Genomic DNA, 19264 nt, shown 5'->3' with positions numbered 1-19264 from the left:
AATAAAAAAACAACCGTCTTTTCCAGCTATGATTGGGCGCATCCAAGTTAATTTGACAGTTGTTATAACCATATTTATTCATTAAACTACCAAATTAATCCATATAATTTGAAAAAATAATTAAAATTTAATGCTAACTTATTTTCAAAATCAAAGAATATAGAAACTGTATCGTTTCCAAACTCTAGTAAAAATGAATTTTAAATAGGTTTCGGGGTCACTCCATACTCAGTTGTTTGTAGCGTTAGGTAATGAATTCAAAATTTAATGAAAATTATTTGATATAAGCCAATTTTTTTAAAGCTATTTTGATTTCATGAGGAAAAAGCTCATATGCTGTAGCTGAGCTGAAAAAAAAGGCACATTTATAAGCAAACTGATAATGCTTCTGCTCATAATTCTCATTTATATACACACCATAGTCGTAGCTTTCTGTAGTTAATAGGGGTTGTGACTTGTGAGTCTGACCATTTTTGGTGAAACGTTCACTTCAGCCTTACGCTCACAATTCAATGATTAATTCTTCTCCTTTTTCGGATTTCAATTAGTAGGCTACCATTAAACCACTGGACTAGATCAACATTCCCATTTCAGTTTCTAACTCGAAAAGTAAATTAAATCCATGGAAACTTTCTCGGTTTCCAGTTTCCTCTTCTTTGTTTTCATGGCTGCATTGCTTGGTTTTCGATCCACACAGTGTACTACTGTGACTTATGATAAGAAAGCCATTCTCATCAATGGCCAAAGGCGAATTCTCATTTCTGGCTCCATTCACTACCCTAGAAGCACTCCTGAAGTTAGTATCTCTTGTAATATTGAATTCATTGTGGTGCAATCGTTTAAGCGTTTCACTCATATTTAGCTTCTGTTTCTTCGATTTGGTACTGGTAGATGTGGGAGGATCTTATGCAGAAGGCGAAGGATGGGGGATTGGATGTAGTTGATACTTATGTCTTTTGGAATGTTCACGAACCTTCTCCTGGCAATGTACTATCTCCAACTCATTTATGGATCCAAATTTTCGTAAATTTTGTGGTTAATTTGTTTGCTCTCACTTGTCTTAGTATGATTTTGAGGGGAGGTACGATCTGGTACGTTTCATAAAGACGGCGCAGAGAGTGGGTCTTTATATTCATCTCCGTATAGGACCTTATGTTTGTGCAGAGTGGAATTTTGGGTACACTATACTTCTCCCCTTGTTTTTGATTGTCAGTTTATGAAGTAAATGCTTGAAATCTGATGCAGTCTTCTTTTCTTCTCTCTGTTATTTCACTTTGTGGTAAATGATACTGACATAGTGTTTATTATTGATGACACTTGACTATTTTTTGTTTATATTTTATTGTACAGTGGATTTCCCGTTTGGTTAAAGTATGTTCCTGGAATTAGCTTTAGAACTGATAATGGACCTTTCAAGGTTAATTTTTCTCCATTTATTATTAGCTGATTCTTAAAATTGTTCATGGAAATTACTTGGGACTTTCACTAGCAGCTGATGAAGTTTACAGTTCGTGGTTCTTTTTTGGTTTTTTGTTCTCTAGATGGCAATGCAAGGGTTTACCCAGAAAATTGTACAGATGATGAAGAACGAGAAGCTATTTGCCTCACAAGGTGGCCCTATTATCCTTTCTCAGGTATGGTTGAGAAGCTTTAGTGATATCTCCATATGGGATGGTTACAATCAATGCTATGGATATTGTTTATAAGTGAGCACAATACAGTTTATTTGGCTAAGAAAAGGTCCTCAGAATAAAGAGCTACTCTGCTGTGAAGACGATTCAAATTGAATTTTGTTTAAGAAATGAACTAGCTTAGTTGGATAATTGTTTTATTTTTCAAAGATTAAACTTATAAACACTAATTCTATCTATGAGTTTCTATGTTTTGGTATTTCTTTTTACTAATGCTTTCAAAATTCAAAACCAAGTTATAAAAAAAAACTAAAAAATATTTTTGTTTCAAAATTTTGGTTAATAATTCAATTTTTTTATGAGAAATGAAAATAGAAATTGAAACACTAAAAATAAAATAGAAAGCTAAAATAAAAGCAGAGCTAATATTTACATTTCAATTTTGTTTTCTTAGATTGAAAACGAGTATGGGCCACAAAGTAGAGCCCTTGGAGCTGCTGGTCATGCCTACATGAATTGGGCGGCAAAAATGGCTGTTGGACTGAATACAGGAGTGCCTTGGGTGATGTGCAAGGAAGATGATGCTCCTGATCCTGTGGTAAGTCATATCTTTCTTGTTTAATGGCACAGAAATTTATCTTTAAACCTCACTCCAAAATTTAAGTATTATATTCTCCATTCTTTTGGTGACAGATAAATTCGTGCAATGGTTTTTATTGTGATTACTTCTCGCCTAATAAGCCTTACAAGCCTACATTATGGACAGAGGCTTGGAGTGGCTGGTATATATTTTATTTCTCAATCCTCTGGAATATCCAATCCACCAATGGAATTGCTATTCTAATCCCTTCTATCTTAACAATTTACCCTGTAATTCAAGGTTTACAGAGTTTGGTGGTCCTGTTTATGGTCGACCAGTCCAAGATTTGGCATTTGCAGTTGCACGCTTTGTACAAAAGGGTGGTTCACTTTTTAACTATTACATGGTTGGTCAGCTTGCTCAACTAACTTTACAGCTTTTATGGACTTGATGATATGCCTGACATAAAACTGAATCCAATTTGCTTGTTTGTCACTAATGGAAGTATCACGGAGGAACCAACTTTGGACGCACTGCTGGAGGCCCATTCATTACAACTAGTTATGACTACGATGCGCCACTCGATGAATATGGTGAGAAGGCTGAACATATCTCAAAATAAATTGGAGTTCATTTTAAAGACAAGGAATTTTTTGTTCTTAGAAATGTTTATTCCTGAACATTTGACAACATCTTTAAGTATATTTCTCGACACTATCGCTGAAAAAAATCAACTGCAGTTCTATTTCTGCTACTAGCAAGTGAAGATACTTACTTAATTACGTTTAGGTATGATTAGACAACCAAAATATGGCCATCTGAAGAACCTCCATAGGGCCATTAAGTTATGTGAGCATGCTTTAGTTTCTTCAGATCCTACAGTTACCTCACTAGGAGCCTATGAGCAGGTTGGCCTTTTTGTTTAATATTTATTCAATTATTTTCTTCTCAAATTGTGATGAAGTTTCTTAGCTTAACTGTGGTAATTCCCCAGGCTCATGTCTTCTCTTCGGGACCTGGAAGGTGTGCGGCTTTTCTTGCAAATTACCATACAAATTCTGCAGCTACAGTGGTGTTCAACAACATGCGTTATATTTTGCCTCCATGGTCAATAAGCATCCTTCCCAACTGTAAGCGTGTTGTGTTCAACACTGCACAGGTATAGATTATACGGGTCGTTCTATGAAGATTTACTCTTGAAATTTAGGAAATGTTTTCTGGTACACGTATTTTCTTCTCCTATGTTTTAAGTATTCAGATTGTTCTGTGCTCATCAAGGTTGGAGTTCATATTGCACGAACCCAAATGTTGCCAACAATTTCCAAGTTGTCATGGGAAACTTATAATGAAGATACATATTCCTTAGGAGGCAGTTCAAGAATGACCGTTGCTGGACTCTTGGAGCAGATAAATGTCACTAGAGATGCCAGTGACTATCTTTGGTACATGACAAGGTGAGCCTGAAATTATATGGTACCTTCAGCTACGTAGTTTATAGTATTATATGAAAGCTTTCTTATCAATATAGATTGAATTAAATCTATACATTGTAACTGGATTATTGCACGTCTAAACCATATTGCATACGGAATGCAAGTTACTTCAGAATGTAGTGAATGGTACTGAAGTACTTGTGATAGTCCTTAGTAGGAAACTCGTATAGAATACTTGTTCATTTAGATTTAATAGATTTGGAGGCGGGAGGTGAGATATAATAGATAGGCCTATATAATATTGTATGACGTCCTTTTGCATTGACAATAAATTTTCATTATATCTAGTGTTGGCATCAGTTCATCAGAGGCATTTCTTAGAGGAGGACAAAAGCCTACTTTATCTGTGCGATCAGCTGGTCATGCTGTCCATGTTTTTATCAATGGACAGTTCTCAGGTCTGCCTGCAATCCTTCAGACTTCATCTTCAATGTGGCGATTGAAATTATGTTGTTAGTTGTTTAATTTTCTTGAAGTTTAGAAGTAGCGCACTTTCACTTGCAAATTTCAACTAAATCGTAGCTCTTGAAGTTGTATTGTAACATATAATACAGGGTCGGCCTATGGAAGTAGGGAACATCCAGAATTTACGTATACAGGCCCTATCAACTTACGAGCTGGAATGAACAAAATTGCTCTACTCAGCATTGCTGTCGGCTTACCGGTTACTCCTTCACCATAAATCCACCTTTTAAGTTTTGAAGCAAGCAACTTGACTTTGCCTTAACTATAGTTTTAGGTGTACATAGATGATTACATTTTTAACCATAGTGAGCTAATTTAATCAGGTTAACTGATTGCTGATTTACATTTGTTGTTAGAATGTGGGATTGCATTTTGAGAAATTGCAAACGGGTATTCTCGGTCCGATTTCAATAAGTGGGCTTAATGAGGGAAAGAAAGATTTGACTTGGCAGAAATGGAGTTACCAGGTAAAAAGACTCAAAACATGTATCAACCGGATGGCCGGGTTTTCCCATTGATTGATTCAGTCTAACACCCTATACTGGCAATAGGTAGGCTTGAAAGGAGAGGCAATGAATTTGGTCTCTCCAACCGAAGCTACGTCTGTAGATTGGATAAAAGGATCTCTTTCACAAGGTCAGCGGCCATTGACTTGGTACAAGGTAAAATCTCTAAGAAAAGTGGAAACAGGTACAAATTGAATTAGCCCCTCAAATGAGGTAAGTTTTTATAACTTAATTGGATCGCAGGCTAGTTTCAATGCTCCAGGAGGGAACGAGCCATTAGCTTTGGACTTGAGAAGCATGGGCAAGGGCCAAGCATGGATTAATGGACAGAGTATTGGAAGATACTGGATGGCTTATGCAAAAGGTGGTTGCGGTAGGTGTACTTATGCTGGAACATATAGACCTTCCAAATGTGAAAATGGTTGTGGGCAGCCTACCCAACGATGGTAACTCTATATACCAGAATAAAATTCTACTCTTTGTATGAGTTTAGATGATTCGTCGACTTTCACAAGCTGATTCCCCTCATTAATTTTATGTTCTTCCAGGTATCACATTCCTCGATCCTGGTTAAAGCCAACAAACAATGTATTGGTGTTGTTTGAAGAACTTGGCGGGGACGCATCCAAAATATCACTTTTGAGGAGGTCTGTGACAGGTCTTTGTGGCGAGGCAGTTGAACACCATGCTAAGAATGAAAGTTACATCATCGAAAGCAATGAGGAACCAAATTCGCTTCACCTGCAATGTAATCCTGGGCAGGTCATATCAGCCATAAAATTTGCAAGTTTTGGAACTCCTTCTGGAACTTGTGGAAGTTACCAAAAAGGAACTTGCCATGCACCAGATTCTCATGCCATAATCGAGAAGGTCCTCTCTTATCTGAACAATCTTAAGACTAACTTTCGTATTAAGTTTTTGAAGGCCATTTTAAAACTAACAGTTCGTAATTTAAAATATTTCTACAGAAATGCATTGGGCTGGAGAGTTGCTCAGTATCAACAACCAGAGATAACTTTGGAGTAGACCCATGTCCTAGTGAATTGAAACAATTATTAGTTGAAGTTGATTGTGGCGTAGCAGATATCAATGGACACGGTTCATAAAAATATTTCAACAACCAACATCTTTGCTCCTTACCAGCATGCTATTTCATGTTGTGAAGCCAAGGAGATTTCAACTTACAAATTGAAGATAAATTTCATAGATCATATGTTGCATTACGCATTATATACGATAGATTTGGTAAGTTATCATTTGTGGAACTCATAAGCTCTTGGGAAGGTTCAAGCTCATTACATTGTTTTCTTGAAAGATCATGGTAGTCATTTGCCCCATAGCCCCTATTCCCTAAGCATTGTATTAATTAAATGGGATGAGTTTAAGTTATAAAGAAGCACGTATTCATTATTCAGATCCATTCTCTTTTGGATTAGTATTTTAGCATCATCTTGGCTGCAAACTGATAAAGAACCGTAAGAAACTGAAAATAGGTGCTGATTTTTATTCAAGAAAAGAATAGATGCTCATTCATTAGCCTCGAGAAATAGTAAAAATGATTTAAGAACAATCCTAAACAAGAAAAATCAAAGTTGTGCTAACTAAAAAGCATTAATTTATAGCAACTCACAAAAGTTGCATAAACCTTTTTCTGGTTCTGATCGAAATCCAAGAAAAAAAACAGATGGTCGTTATCTCCTCAGCATAGCGTTTCCCCATTAGATTAGGCATGGTGTAATACGAGCTTCCGCAATGCATCTTTTCTTGCACCTACAAACCTATCCACCACATTCCCATTCTTCAAGAACATGAAACAAGGTAGTGCACTCACTCCCCATTCCGCAGCAACAGTCTGCACAAAAGATTTCCATTATTCGTTTGTGGTCTTAACAATATCACTCAATTAACAAAACAATAGTTTTGTAGGGCAGAGATCTTGGAGATTTTGGTACGGACAGCCCATTCTAGAGGCATTAATGCGGAATGGCCCAAATCACGAGAGATTTTGGACAATTCTGCATTGATGCTGCTAGGATTGAGTCATTCGTAAAGAAATCTAGAAAGCTTGAATTGAATCAACTTACAGTCAATTTATCAACGTCGACCTTCAAGAAAATGACATTACTCATCTTCTCAGCCAGCTCTACAAAAACCGGAGCAATGGCACGGCACGGACCGCACCATGCAGCGGTGAAGTCCACGACAATCTGTAGAATTAAAATTGTTTAAAAAGAGGAAGAGAAGAGGAAGAACACATGAAGAAACCAATAGATTTTGGATCAAGCAGTACCAATTTATCAGATTGTTTCCCTTTGAGGAGCTGCTGCTTCCATGATTGAACGGTATGGCACGTAATCACTTGGCTCTTTTCCGCCATGTTGGATCTTAAATTACTAGAGCAAAGAGAGTAATAACTTGGAATTGGTTTTCCCTGTAAGATCGTCGTCGAACAGGGAAATTGAATTGAAGTAATACAAATGTAAATGGGTCCATTTATAGGAAGAAGAGAAGGAAATGAAGGAGTAATTGGAAAGCTCCATTAGCGGTGGATATGAAATGGAACCATTGAGAAAGCTGGGAGAGCTCCGACTTTTCGACGTTGAAGAATCGGAACAATGGGAGTGCGTTAGGAGAGAACAAATACAAGAAAGGTATAATAAGCAAAGAAAAAAGAGAAGAGCATCTGATTTTGCGGCTTACACTACGCGGTACGCAACTAGGTAAGCATCGATCACGCCTCTCAATCTTGGCTAAATTATACACATATATTAGTCTATATCTAGTATCTACATTGATAGATAGTATATACAAAACCATACGAGTGATAATATCTGTTTACCATATTGTCCTTCCATTTTAGAAACTATCTATTATACCCTCGTGTTGGTCAAAGATTAGTTGCTAACTAGTGTCTACCATTGTGAGAAAAACTTAGGGGATGCTGAGGCGTGGAGTGAGTTATTATAATACGTGGTTATAATAGTTTGTAGATTATTATAATTTGTGTTTGAGGTGTAGATTATTATAGTCTGGGTTAAGATTGGTCTGTGTTTGGGGTGCAAATTATTATAATCTGAATTATTATAATCTGTGTTTGGGGTGCATATTATTATAGTTTGTTTATTATAATCTGTGTTTGGGTGTAGATTATTATAATCTGGGGAATATCAAAAGTGTTTTTTTCAATATTCTATTTTGCAATACACATTTTTTTTCAAAATTATTTTATTCAATCTCGTTAATTATGTAGTTTGTTTAATAAATTTATCTATAATCTCCCTAATGTAATTTTCTCATTTGTTTAGGTGATCGTGTTTGAAATTATGTTATAGATACATCCCTACAAATCGTCGACAAATTTCAAAAGAGATTAATCCCACAAAATTAAATTCCTCCACAATATGTTCTTAGTAAAATATAAATATATAAAGTTCCATAACATTTGTAATTAAAACTTAGATCAATACAAACCAATATATGAGTTTATAAAATAAAAGTACAAAGTCATAAAATAGTTAATTGGTCAAACCCTAATTTTGCAAGAGAATATTGCAATACTCCAATTTAAGTTCTGTTGGAATCGACAAGGATCCCTCAATGGCCTCCACACTACGGAATAGGATTTGCATAAGCTTTGCCTATCTCGGCTTTGTAGTTCAGGGATATCTTGCAGCTGTTTCACAACTTCAGCACGCAATTCGACCTCTGTTGCACGCTTCTCTTTTGGCCAATTTGCAATTGCCTTTAATTGATCATTTCCAAATTCTATTACACTCCTGATCACCTCTACCGTTTCATAATGTTCACTACCTTGTTTCCTCTTACTTCCACTTGAACAATTTTTTCTCTCACTTGCTTGAGCTGCACGTATTCCAAACATCTCATCTGGTGACATATGCACTCCTTGGCTATACATCATCGGGATGTCTTGATCATGTGAATCATCGAGTGGAACGTCGTCATTAAACATGTTTAGCACATTAGATCCTACATCATCAAAGGTTTCTGAACTTGCTCTCGTTGCCCGATTTTTGCCGAAGACTTAGGACAAATCATCATAATATGTAAGTGATTAGTGTAGAAGGCCTTTGGCTGTAGGATGACTCTGTAGAAACGTAATTTAGACAGATTAGTTGACGATTGTGATTATAAAAAGTACGTACAATTGTATTACGAAATTAATACCTTTACCCAACTATCAAACAAATCTCGTTCTGCAATGATGCATTGGAATTCTTCGTTCCATCCAAAGCCACTACATGATGGCCTCATCATTTCTGCAATTGTTTGGTAGGTTTTTTTTAAGAGATTTCACACAACAATCTATTGTCGGCGATCCTTGGATACTAGTGTCAGGCAACTTCTCTGCCATCATTCGTTGCAATTGGGCCAGGTACCCAGGTCAAAATGTCCCATTATCAGACTTCCATCCCCCAGCTGAAACCAATTCCACCAAGCACTCAACAAGTTTTACTTCTTCCTCTTTAGTCCATGTGTGTTTTGGTGCTCGTGACGAACTTGTCATCTATTGTATATATTAACATCATTTAATAAAGTGAAACAAGAGAGGTTAGTATTCGACATAATTAATTATAGACAATCAAAATTACATATTTAGTAAACATCACAATAATAACATACATTAAGAGTGTTTCTAGTGCATACATTTCACAAAATATTAGCAGTTTAGAAAAAATGACAAAATAATTTGAAGCGTTGATAGTAATTAGAAGAGTATTAAGGCACTACTGGTCACGTAACTCCCAATCACTGAACATCGTATGAGCCAATTGATCCCTCAATTCACTCCATTCATTTGAAGCCGCAATGTAATTAATCTCGTCACCTCTAGTTGTAGCGTATGTTGCATCACCCTCATCCAAATTATTGATTATTTCACTGTTAGTCATCTCTCTATTGATAAGATTGTGTAGCAGACAACAAACCATGATTGTTCGACTTTGGACATCGACTGGGTAGTATGACTTTCCTCTTAAAATTGTCCAGTGACCTTTTAACAACCCAAATGCTCTTTCGATGACATTTCGTGCTGACGAATGTTTCATGTTGAAGAACTCTCGAGCTGTTGTTGGTGCATTACCTCCTCCACGCCACTCTGAAAGATGATATCTTTCTCCCCTATATGAGGCCAAAAAACCTTCAGCATTTGGGTACCCAGCATCACATTGATAATAATACCTTGTTCAAAACTCGACTATTTGAATTCCCGTCCTATGAATATAAAGACTACGAAGAGATAAAACATCTAGCTATTTACCCTTTGGAACCTTCAGTACGTTATGTCTTGATATTGCATCTCCAAGAATTCTGGAATCAGCGGCCAATCCTTCCCACCCAGATAAACACAAACACGATATCACCTTTTATATCGCAAACACCAAGTACATTTGTCGCAACTTCACCCTTCCGTGTCCTGTACCTTGGACAACGGTTGCACTGACATTCACCTTAATGTATGTGCCATCTAACGCACCAAGAAAATTCTACGATATGATAATGTAAATTTGTATGAAATAGCCATCTAACGCATATTTTTTTGTAGGTCTAACTAACATTCAGAAAATTGGTATTTACTCAAACCATTTCCATCTCGGATCCGTGCACGAGTTTGTTACTGGCTGAGGTTTTTTCAACAACTCGTCGTGTAACCGCAAAACTGCTAACAAGGCAAGGTTGAAATGTCTAGAAACAGTCTCACCAGATCGTACAAATTCCCTTTGTATCATTCGATTCTTCACGTCATGAGCTAATATATGCAGGAACATGGCAACCATCTCCTCTACATCTATAACTTTTGTTCCGACTAATCCAGCAGTTGTCCTTAGTAAATGGCCTAAAATGGCAACACACCTTCTATCCATTCGTGTACTTTGACGACTACAAAGATCTGACTCATGGATTAGTCGAAAATATGCTAATTGTCTAATACGATGTCTACTATCAAATGATGTATGTTTTATCCTCTTATGATCATTCAGTAATAATTCTAGTGTCAGAAGTAATTGGCGTTGGGAAGTTGTAAATACTGTAAGTATCGTAACTAACTCTTGTGGATCCATTATGTGATGAGAACTGATGACCTGAACAATTTATATTGATTGTTTAGAGTTAATACACCAAATTTAGTCCCACTTAGCAAGACACCAAACGGCTTGATGTTAACAAATAGGAAAGAAAAATTAGATATGCTAAAAAATAGAAGTAAAATAGTTTATTTAATAATTTTAAATGTGAAACTAATTGATATATTCTTATAAATTTTTTCTAGGAGGGTAGAGTGGAAACTTCATCCAATGTCGCTTCTCGTGCATGTCAAGCTTTCTGGTAACTAATGTTTAAACCATGCTGAGAACGTATGTAGTGGACTATATCTTTAAGAGTGCTCAACTCTGAACCAACTATACTTATTTTCGGTTTTATTAGGTTCTTGATAACAGAAAATGTAGCTTGTTTGTGATTCATTAAAGAAACATCTACAAAACATGTATGTTCACCATTGAACCTAGTAACAATCTATAAAGATCTATCCACATGGAAACAACACGAAACACGTATTGAAAAGAAACATTCTTTAAATACTCACTGCAAAATCAAAACTTTCTTGTTTGATTTAACTTTAACATATTGAAAGTTATCTCTAATGGCAATAGCTTTCAAGGATTGTTTCAGCAAAGCTTTCGTTGAAAACATATCGTGGATTTTAAGTTCAAAAGTGGAAGATATCTTAAACATATCAATATTTAAAAAAAAAACGACCCTTATCTGCATGGATGTCTCTTTAAAATGAAATAAAAAATGAAGAACCTAAAGTAATAGCAAAATGACCAACAAAATGAATAATGAGAGCAATGTATTTCTCTACATTATATGTTATTATGTGGTAAACCCATTTAACATCGTTATCATTGGTAATAGGCAAGTCCTTCTTAAGACATTCTACAGGACCTAGACAGAGGTATATATCAATATTATTCTTATCAATATAACTGCCCAACTTAGATAGAATACTATGTATAAGTCTTGAAAAGACATATGTTCATTCACTAATATTTCGAAAACACTCTAACTAATATAGTTGTCAGAATCATTGAAAAACCATCATAATATATTGCAATTTTGGACATACCTAACAAGAAATAATACCAATATACGAGTCACTGCTTACGTATTATTTCAAATATGCAAGTGTATATTGTAACACCCCATAAGTTTAAGGAACTTATTATGGGTATTACATTGAGTGGAATTGGAAGTTAAGGAATGTATTTGGTGTTTTGTGTTGGATTAATTAAATATATATACATGAGTGTGTATATTTAATTAAAGATTATGGAGTTTGGTAGAAATTGTTATTAATTAAGATGTGAGAGCTAAGTATCCCAAGTTGTTCAAAGATTAGAACTTTCGAGGACGAAAGTTGTTAAAGGAGGGAAGATTGTAACGCCCCTAAAATTTAGATAATTTATTGGGCGTTATTTTCAATTCATTTAATGAGAATTATTCGATTTATGTGGGAATTGAAATTAATTAAATATTTCACGGATGAATATTTAATTAATTAGAGGTTTTGGCATGTGTTGTTTGTTGAGATTTTGATTAGATGGTAAGTTAAAAGAATTAAGTAAAGTTGTGGATTTTAGTGTTGTTGAAGTTGAATTTAATTAAATAATTATTGACGTTATTTAATTAAATTGTGGGGTGGAAAGTTTGTTGGAGATTTAATAATTATATGTATATGTGGAAATATATATATAATTATTATGTCAAAGGAAAAGATAATTATATTTGTTGAAGTATAATTATTTAAGGAAAAGATAATTGTATTTTGGAGAAAGAATATTTAGTAAGGGAGAAAAAGTAAAATAATTATATTTTGGGAAAATATACTTATTTGTAAAAGGATAATTATTTTGGAGGGAAAAGTTGGTTTTGGTGGAATTGGATTTAATTGAGTATATATATATGGATATATATATATATATATATATATATATATATATATATATATTCAATTAATAATTTGGAAAAGTGTAGTTAATTATATTATAGAATATAATTATATTTGTTTGGAAAAGAAGATAATCCATGAGAAGAGAGATGGTTGATTTGATTGGACGAAAAAGATATATATTTATTTAAAAGAGAGAATAATAGTTTAAATAAATATATATGTTTGTTGTAGATTTTTTGTGAGAGAAAAATAATAATAATAAATAAGTATTATTATTATTAATGGTTATAAATGGCTAAGATTTTGTGCATTTAAGGTATTTATTTAGGAAAGATAATGGGAATAAAGATATATGTATATATTTGGTATTATTTATATATATCCTAAAAGGAAAAGGAAATAATAATAATAAATATTATTATTGTTGTTATTTGGATCTATAAATAGCATTGGAATGCTTAAGTTAGAAAGTAAAGAAAAAAGAAAAAGGTTCTTTATCTTCTTCTCTAAGATAACCCTCTGTTGTCGCCACCTTCGAAGCTTGAGGATTTAAAGTGATGTATTTTTCCATCAAGGATAAGAGGATTTTTCAACATCCATCTGAGTAACCTTGGTAAGCCAATGAAATTAAATTAATATTTTATTAATTTAATTTTATTGGCTTTCTTTAATGACATCAACTTAGCTAGTTATTCTAAAGAAGTTCGTTATTTCATCACTTAAACTTTAAACTAGCTGTAATTTATCCTTCATGGTAAACTCAAAACAGTTTCTTGAAGTCTCACTGAAATAACTATGCACTAAAGTTTGCTTTCCTCCTTCTCATGTACCTCAATTCTAAACACAATCAAATATGCTTGATATACTTGAACTTACCCATGCCTTTAGTTCCCTTTAAAACCACCAACATAACTTATTTCTTAGATATCCAGTCACAAAACAGTTCATCAGGCTGAACACGTCATACTCCCTTGCCTACTCAACCACCCTGTTGAGCACCTCTACGTGGCGACATTTTTCTTAAAACTTTACCACCAAAGCCATCACCATTAAATCATAACATTCATGCAGTTCCAGTTTAATACAGGCAAAGTCACATGTATATTCATAATCATGTATCATAAAATACATACCTGGTGAGTGACGAAGAACCGTAATAGCCATAGGGACAAAATCAAAGACTCACATCGTAAGTTAGTCTACAGAACCTAAAAGCTGACGCTCTGATACCAACTGTAACGACCCAACTTTTTATACTAAGCTGAGGTCATTACTAAAAAAAAACAATGACAAGAGACACTTTTTGAAACGAGGGAAGACTAAATTTTCATTAAAAAAACAGAATATTAAAACACTGAAACATAAACGCGGAAGCAAAACTGAGTCCCCATATGGCATGTCACGGATCCTTCTCTGTCGCTCACCAGCTTTCCTCTACCTTTACCTTCGCCAGAAATATTAAACATAGAAAGAGTGAGTATAAACAAATACTCAGTAAGGGACCTACTACTAGTCCCGCTAGGTGTCTGTTAACTTCCCATTAGAGTCCTGAAAAGTGGTACCCAAGAACTAGCACGTTCCCAAACACGCGCAATCTGTGATCCCGTAGGAACATATCTGGTCTTCGATGAACCCAAAGGAACACCTAGGACAATCTAGTCTTTAGTGTACCCGAAGGAAACACTAAGACAATCGGGCTGCGAGTGATCCCGTTGAATCACTCGAATCATGTCTATGTCAATGTCAGACTGGCGGTCCCGTCGGACTACGCAGTCCTAAAAAGGTGGTGATCCCGAAGGACACCCATGTGAGTACGACTCTAATAGACAAAGTTAACAGAACACCTTATCCATAACATGTATCATAACAAATCATCATAACATGGCATGAATATTAATCTTAACGTCCTTAATCATGTGATTGATATATCATGCATCAACATCAACATCAACAGTCATCAACAACATACTACCGGTCATTAACATAACATCAATCATCAACATAATATCAGTATAATGACAGTCATTATCAATAGCATCAAATTATGCATTTTAGCTACCATCAATGCATAATCATAATTACATGCGGTCACTTAAATTCAGTTCGAAGGTCTAGAAGGAGAATCTCTTACCTTGAGATTTTAGCCAAACAAAGTACATATATAATGATCATAGAATAGAATTATTTTAAATATGCATATTATATAACAATAATATATTGCAAATTTAGCCACACATGATAAAAGAAATATATGTGTCACTGCTTATGTATTATTATAAATATGAGCATAAGTGTACATAATGAGCATAGCATAGAATCATTTTATATATGCAATGGTATATACTAATAATTGCATAATACTTTTAAATAAGAAAGGGAAAAGACGTTCATTATATAATGTATAGCATATTTTACAATTTAATAAAGAAAATTAATAACATGAAATAATTAGTTAAAGGAGATGACCGAAAAGTTTACACTGTAATTTTTATTGATTGGAAACTTCAACGAGAAATTAAACCTGATTTATATATGTCAATATATAATTTACTTAATGGAGAATATGAACGAAATATGCACTCACCAGATAACTTAAAGGAGATGACTGGAATAAGAAAGATTGATCGATGAGAGATAAATTGAACGATCAAATTGATTAGTGAAAGACGTCGAAAAGTGGACAAAGATCTTATTTATGATAGAAGTTAATTTGTTAAATGTGCAATGAAGAGAAATTTGTTACACTCGTGGAAATTCTTCAATATATTATTACCATATTTGACTCAAATTTATAGAGCTAATATTTATTGGAGAACATTATGTTTAGATTTATCATGTGAAGTTTAAGGGAAAAATTCAAAATTAATAATTTTAGCTTACCTGAGTAATATCTTCATCTGTAAGTTGTAGTAATGGTCTAAAGCCTTTGTTCGTGTCAGCATTGTTTATCTGTCCACAATTTGTTAAATTAAAAAAATTCAAGATTTTTTTACAAGACTGAAAATATGCATGATTTGATATCCTTGATGATATAAAAAAATTATTTAAAAATTTCGTTATTGAATTATGGAAATATTCTAATTTTGAATTTTGTTAATAGTTCAATAAGAAAAATTTTAAATATTTTTTAAATTTATAACTATTTTTTTAAAAAAATTAAATATGTTAATTTAATAATTAAGGAATCCTATTTCTAGGAATGGAATATTTTAGGAAGTTATGATTGTATATAAAGAAAATAATTGAGGAATCAAAGACAAGCACAAAGATTATTGAGCATCAAGCTGAGAAACAACAACAGTGCATCGAAAGTTTGGTGAAGGAAAAAATTGCAATGAGTGAAGGAAGCAAAAAATTAACGAGTCAAATATCGATGATGGAGAGCACAGTCGAAGGAGAAAATACATCGACAAAAAGAACCGAGAATGAAGAATGAAAGAAGGAAATGGAAATTGAAGAGAACGTGACTGGAGGAAGGACATCGATGAAAAGAACCAAAAACGAAGAACGGAAGAAGGAAATAGAAATTGAAGAGAAGGCGATTGAAGGAAGGACATCGATGAAAAGAATTGAGAATGAAGAATGAACGGAGAAAATAGAAGTTGAGGAGAAGTTGAGCGATCGAAACTAGTTTGAATGGTCAGTGTTTAGCGTACGTAGTTCTGTTGGAACCACTTCGATCACCAGAGGAACTTGATCCATTCAAGAACTAGTTAGAATTAAAATAGAGGTTGATCTTTCGTTTTCGATCAGTAAGGGAAGAACTTAACTACAGACGATTCTTAGCAAGCAAGTGGGAAACAATCGTAGAAGATCGAGAGAATTACTGGTGAGACTCGAAACAAAAATTCGAGTGAAGAAAAAGTTGTTGTTCGAAGAAGCTGAAATTGATTGGTTGCGATGAAAAAGGAAGACGCCGAAAGTTATCAGATTCTGATGGAAAAAGAAGATGGAGGCAATCGTCTAGATGCGAAAGAGAAAGAAAACGCCAGCAAATGGTGATCTACGATTGTTCGAGAAAGTGACCTGGAATACGGGGGAGTTACGTGGAGAGGAAGAAGTTGTTGTGATGCTGCCAATGATGTGGCAGAAAGTGATAGAAAAGGATGTTAGAGGAAGAAAACTAAAGCCTAAAATCTTGGTTATTCCTATTTCAAGTGGGCTTCAACGTATTCTAAATGGGCTTCAATTTATTCTAAATAAAATAATGGAGACCCATTATTATGTAAATGAAGTGGGTGGTGAGTCCCAAAAATGGAAGAGAAGAAAAACGTGTAAAGAAGGGGGTTTTGAAATTGAAACGGGCGACAGAATAATTCTGATTTTTATTATGGGCTTAATTGATTATGGGCCTAACCCATTGAGAAGAAAATTTTGAAAATTAAACACTGGTTAAGTATAATAACGTGTTTGGAAAAAGGAAGATTTATAAATATTGAGTTGTGTTGTGGGCTAAAGGGAGATTATTCTGGGCTATAGGCTGAAGTCATTGGGTCTGATTGGAGTCAAGAACTTTTTTTTTTAAGCTGAAGAAAAAATTTCAGAGTAGATCACTGAAAAAAGTTGGTAAATAATAATAAACAAAGAGAGAGAAAAATAGAGTTAATTTTGTGATCGTATTTGTAAGCACACCTTGAGTACAAGGTGTTTTTGAAGGGTTGGATAATGTTAGATACCAAGATTAGTATAGGGTAGGGGTATAAAGGTAATTAGATATGTGGCAGTTAGATGGTTATAAATAGGAAGTTGAGGAGAGAAGAGAGAGCATGAAGATTTTGGTGAAGGAAAGGGTTGCCTTACTCCTTAAGAGAGACGAAGCAGAAGGATCAGGTTATTTTGTTCTTGTTATTTGTGTATTTCGATTTCCAGCATTATCGTTTAGTTTAGTATTTTGTAATTGTTCTTGTTATATTTTGGTTGTGAATAATCGTTTGGGTCATTGTTCTTGAGTACGAGCTGTTAGTTTTTCTTGTAATCTTTGAGAAGTGTAATATAAGTATTAGATACCATTTGGTATCCTAACAGATTCCTTCTTCTTTGATTTTTTTTTTTTTATCTCTTGTTCTATCTTCAATCACTCTTTTTCTCTTCCTTGATACCTACATTTTCATATAAATAAAAAAAGATTATATTAATGTATAATTTGTTAAAAATTTATACTACAACGAAATTTGTGCACACATACATTGTTAGATGCACGTATTTTTTTTCCTTTCCCCTTAGCGCTTTCTGTAAACAATCTCCTCTTTTCAATTGGTAAATTATTCTGTATAATTAGATTCTATATACATATTTAATACAATCAAACAAAATAATCTTTTACAAACAGTTTAAACTAGCCAATATACCTTCTTAGATTCTGAGTTTTCATCATTAGGTACCTCAAATGTTTTGTCTCCTTCATTGATCTTTAGAAAAATATTGTATATAATGATTGGTTAGTATATATCCTTTACAAACAGTTTAAGCCCGCCAATATACCTTATCAAATTCTAAGTTTTCATCATTAGGTACCTCAAATATTTTGTCTCCTTCATTGATCTTTAGAAAAATATCGTATAAAATGATCGGTTAGTATCTATTCTACGCTAATATTATATTTACTTACAAAGAAACATACATCTTCCTAATATCTTGGCATTTTCGTTTCCGATGTTTCAATAACAATATCTGGTTTTACCTCTCTCTTTTTCTCGTCCACCACTATTTGTGTACCATGTGATCCTATTAGATCATGATTTTCATCTCCTGGAAACACAGATGCTAGAGGAGAGTAGTCAGTTGGGTCGTTGTCATATCTCTCTTCAGAATTTGAAGAGTAATACTTGCTTGTGTTTTCATCTTATATCATATATACCAATTATATATTAGACACTTCCGTATATAATATATTATATAAGTTTATCAAGTGACAAAACAAGTACATATAGTTCACCTCTGCATCATTTATTACAATGAGATCGTCTTTGTTTGACTTTATTGGCCTAGACCTTGATCCAAGCACTTTTTCGATTCTACGAACCATACTTTGAACTGCATATAAAGTTGTCATTATCATATAAACATATACTACCATATAACATAGATAAAACGAAATGCATGTTCATTTAACAGAACATAATTTCTCCCTAAAGTTCTAACAATTATATATTGCACGAAATACATAACGAGATGTACTTTTTTCAATTCACGAATCATAGAGTTAGAGATGATATGGTATTGTACAATCGAAATTTTGAAATTTTACCCGTCCGCTAGCCTAATTTGTTCACAGTCAAACTCAAGTTATGAAAGGAGTTTAATTTCGGTCTCATAACATTCAAATATTTTCTCAATATACTGAATATATCCTATCAAATTTTGTAACCCTTACTTACCGAAACTATTTGCCGAAATAGAATCGAAAGTCGTCTGCTTCAGCCATCTGTCGAAAATCATCTTCTTCACCCAGTAGATTTACACACAAAATGGTTTCTTCTGCTTCTTTCGTGTAGATTTCAGAACGAAGAACCACCGTTTGGAAGTTTTTTCAATAAGAAAGTTTTTCCCAAAATTTGAATATACCAAAATCATTCCCACAAAGATGTTGTCGTTTCGTAATGAGTTGGTCCACATTT

General features: G+C 34.0%; 3 protein-coding genes across 3 annotated transcripts; 1 reads left to right on the top strand and 2 right to left on the bottom strand.

Annotated features, from left to right (window-relative positions):
- The first annotated feature begins 348 nt into the window (after nt 1–348).
- Nucleotides 349–6089, top strand: LOC103503909 (beta-galactosidase 5-like). The gene is made up of 19 exons (XM_008468297.3): nt 349–796; nt 892–987; nt 1065–1177; nt 1351–1417; nt 1542–1634; nt 2086–2229; nt 2325–2413; nt 2512–2617; nt 2717–2804; nt 3001–3119; nt 3206–3370; nt 3490–3665; nt 3993–4102; nt 4259–4368; nt 4526–4636; nt 4721–4831; nt 4919–5121; nt 5224–5545; nt 5644–6089. The coding sequence occupies exons 1-19, from the start codon at nt 623–625 to the stop codon at nt 5779–5781; spliced, it is 2535 nt and encodes an 844-aa protein (XP_008466519.2). The 5' UTR covers nt 349–622; the 3' UTR covers nt 5782–6089.
- A 66-nt stretch (nt 6090–6155) lies between these two features.
- On the bottom strand, nt 6156–7450 carry LOC103503910 (thioredoxin H-type-like). The gene is made up of 3 exons (XM_008468298.3): nt 6966–7450; nt 6760–6882; nt 6156–6527 (listed from the first exon to the last, which is right to left on the bottom strand). Exons 1-3 carry the CDS (start codon nt 7050–7052, stop codon nt 6399–6401), a joined length of 339 nt encoding a protein of 112 aa, XP_008466520.1. The 5' UTR covers nt 7053–7450; the 3' UTR covers nt 6156–6398.
- A 1970-nt stretch (nt 7451–9420) lies between these two features.
- LOC103504027 (uncharacterized) lies at nt 9421–10557 on the bottom strand. Its single transcript, XM_008468451.2, has 4 exons — nt 10312–10557; nt 10116–10179; nt 9954–10022; nt 9421–9833 (listed from the first exon to the last, which is right to left on the bottom strand). Exons 1-4 carry the CDS (start codon nt 10555–10557, stop codon nt 9421–9423), a joined length of 792 nt encoding a protein of 263 aa, XP_008466673.2.
- Between the last annotated feature and the right edge of the window lie 8707 nt (nt 10558–19264).

This window comes from Cucumis melo, chromosome 4, assembly GCF_025177605.1.
Source record: "Cucumis melo cultivar AY chromosome 4, USDA_Cmelo_AY_1.0, whole genome shotgun sequence".
Classification (NCBI taxonomy): Eukaryota; Viridiplantae; Streptophyta; class Magnoliopsida; order Cucurbitales; family Cucurbitaceae; genus Cucumis; species Cucumis melo.
Note: the sequence above shows the minus strand (reverse complement) of the source record. Positions and strands in the feature narration are given on the sequence as shown.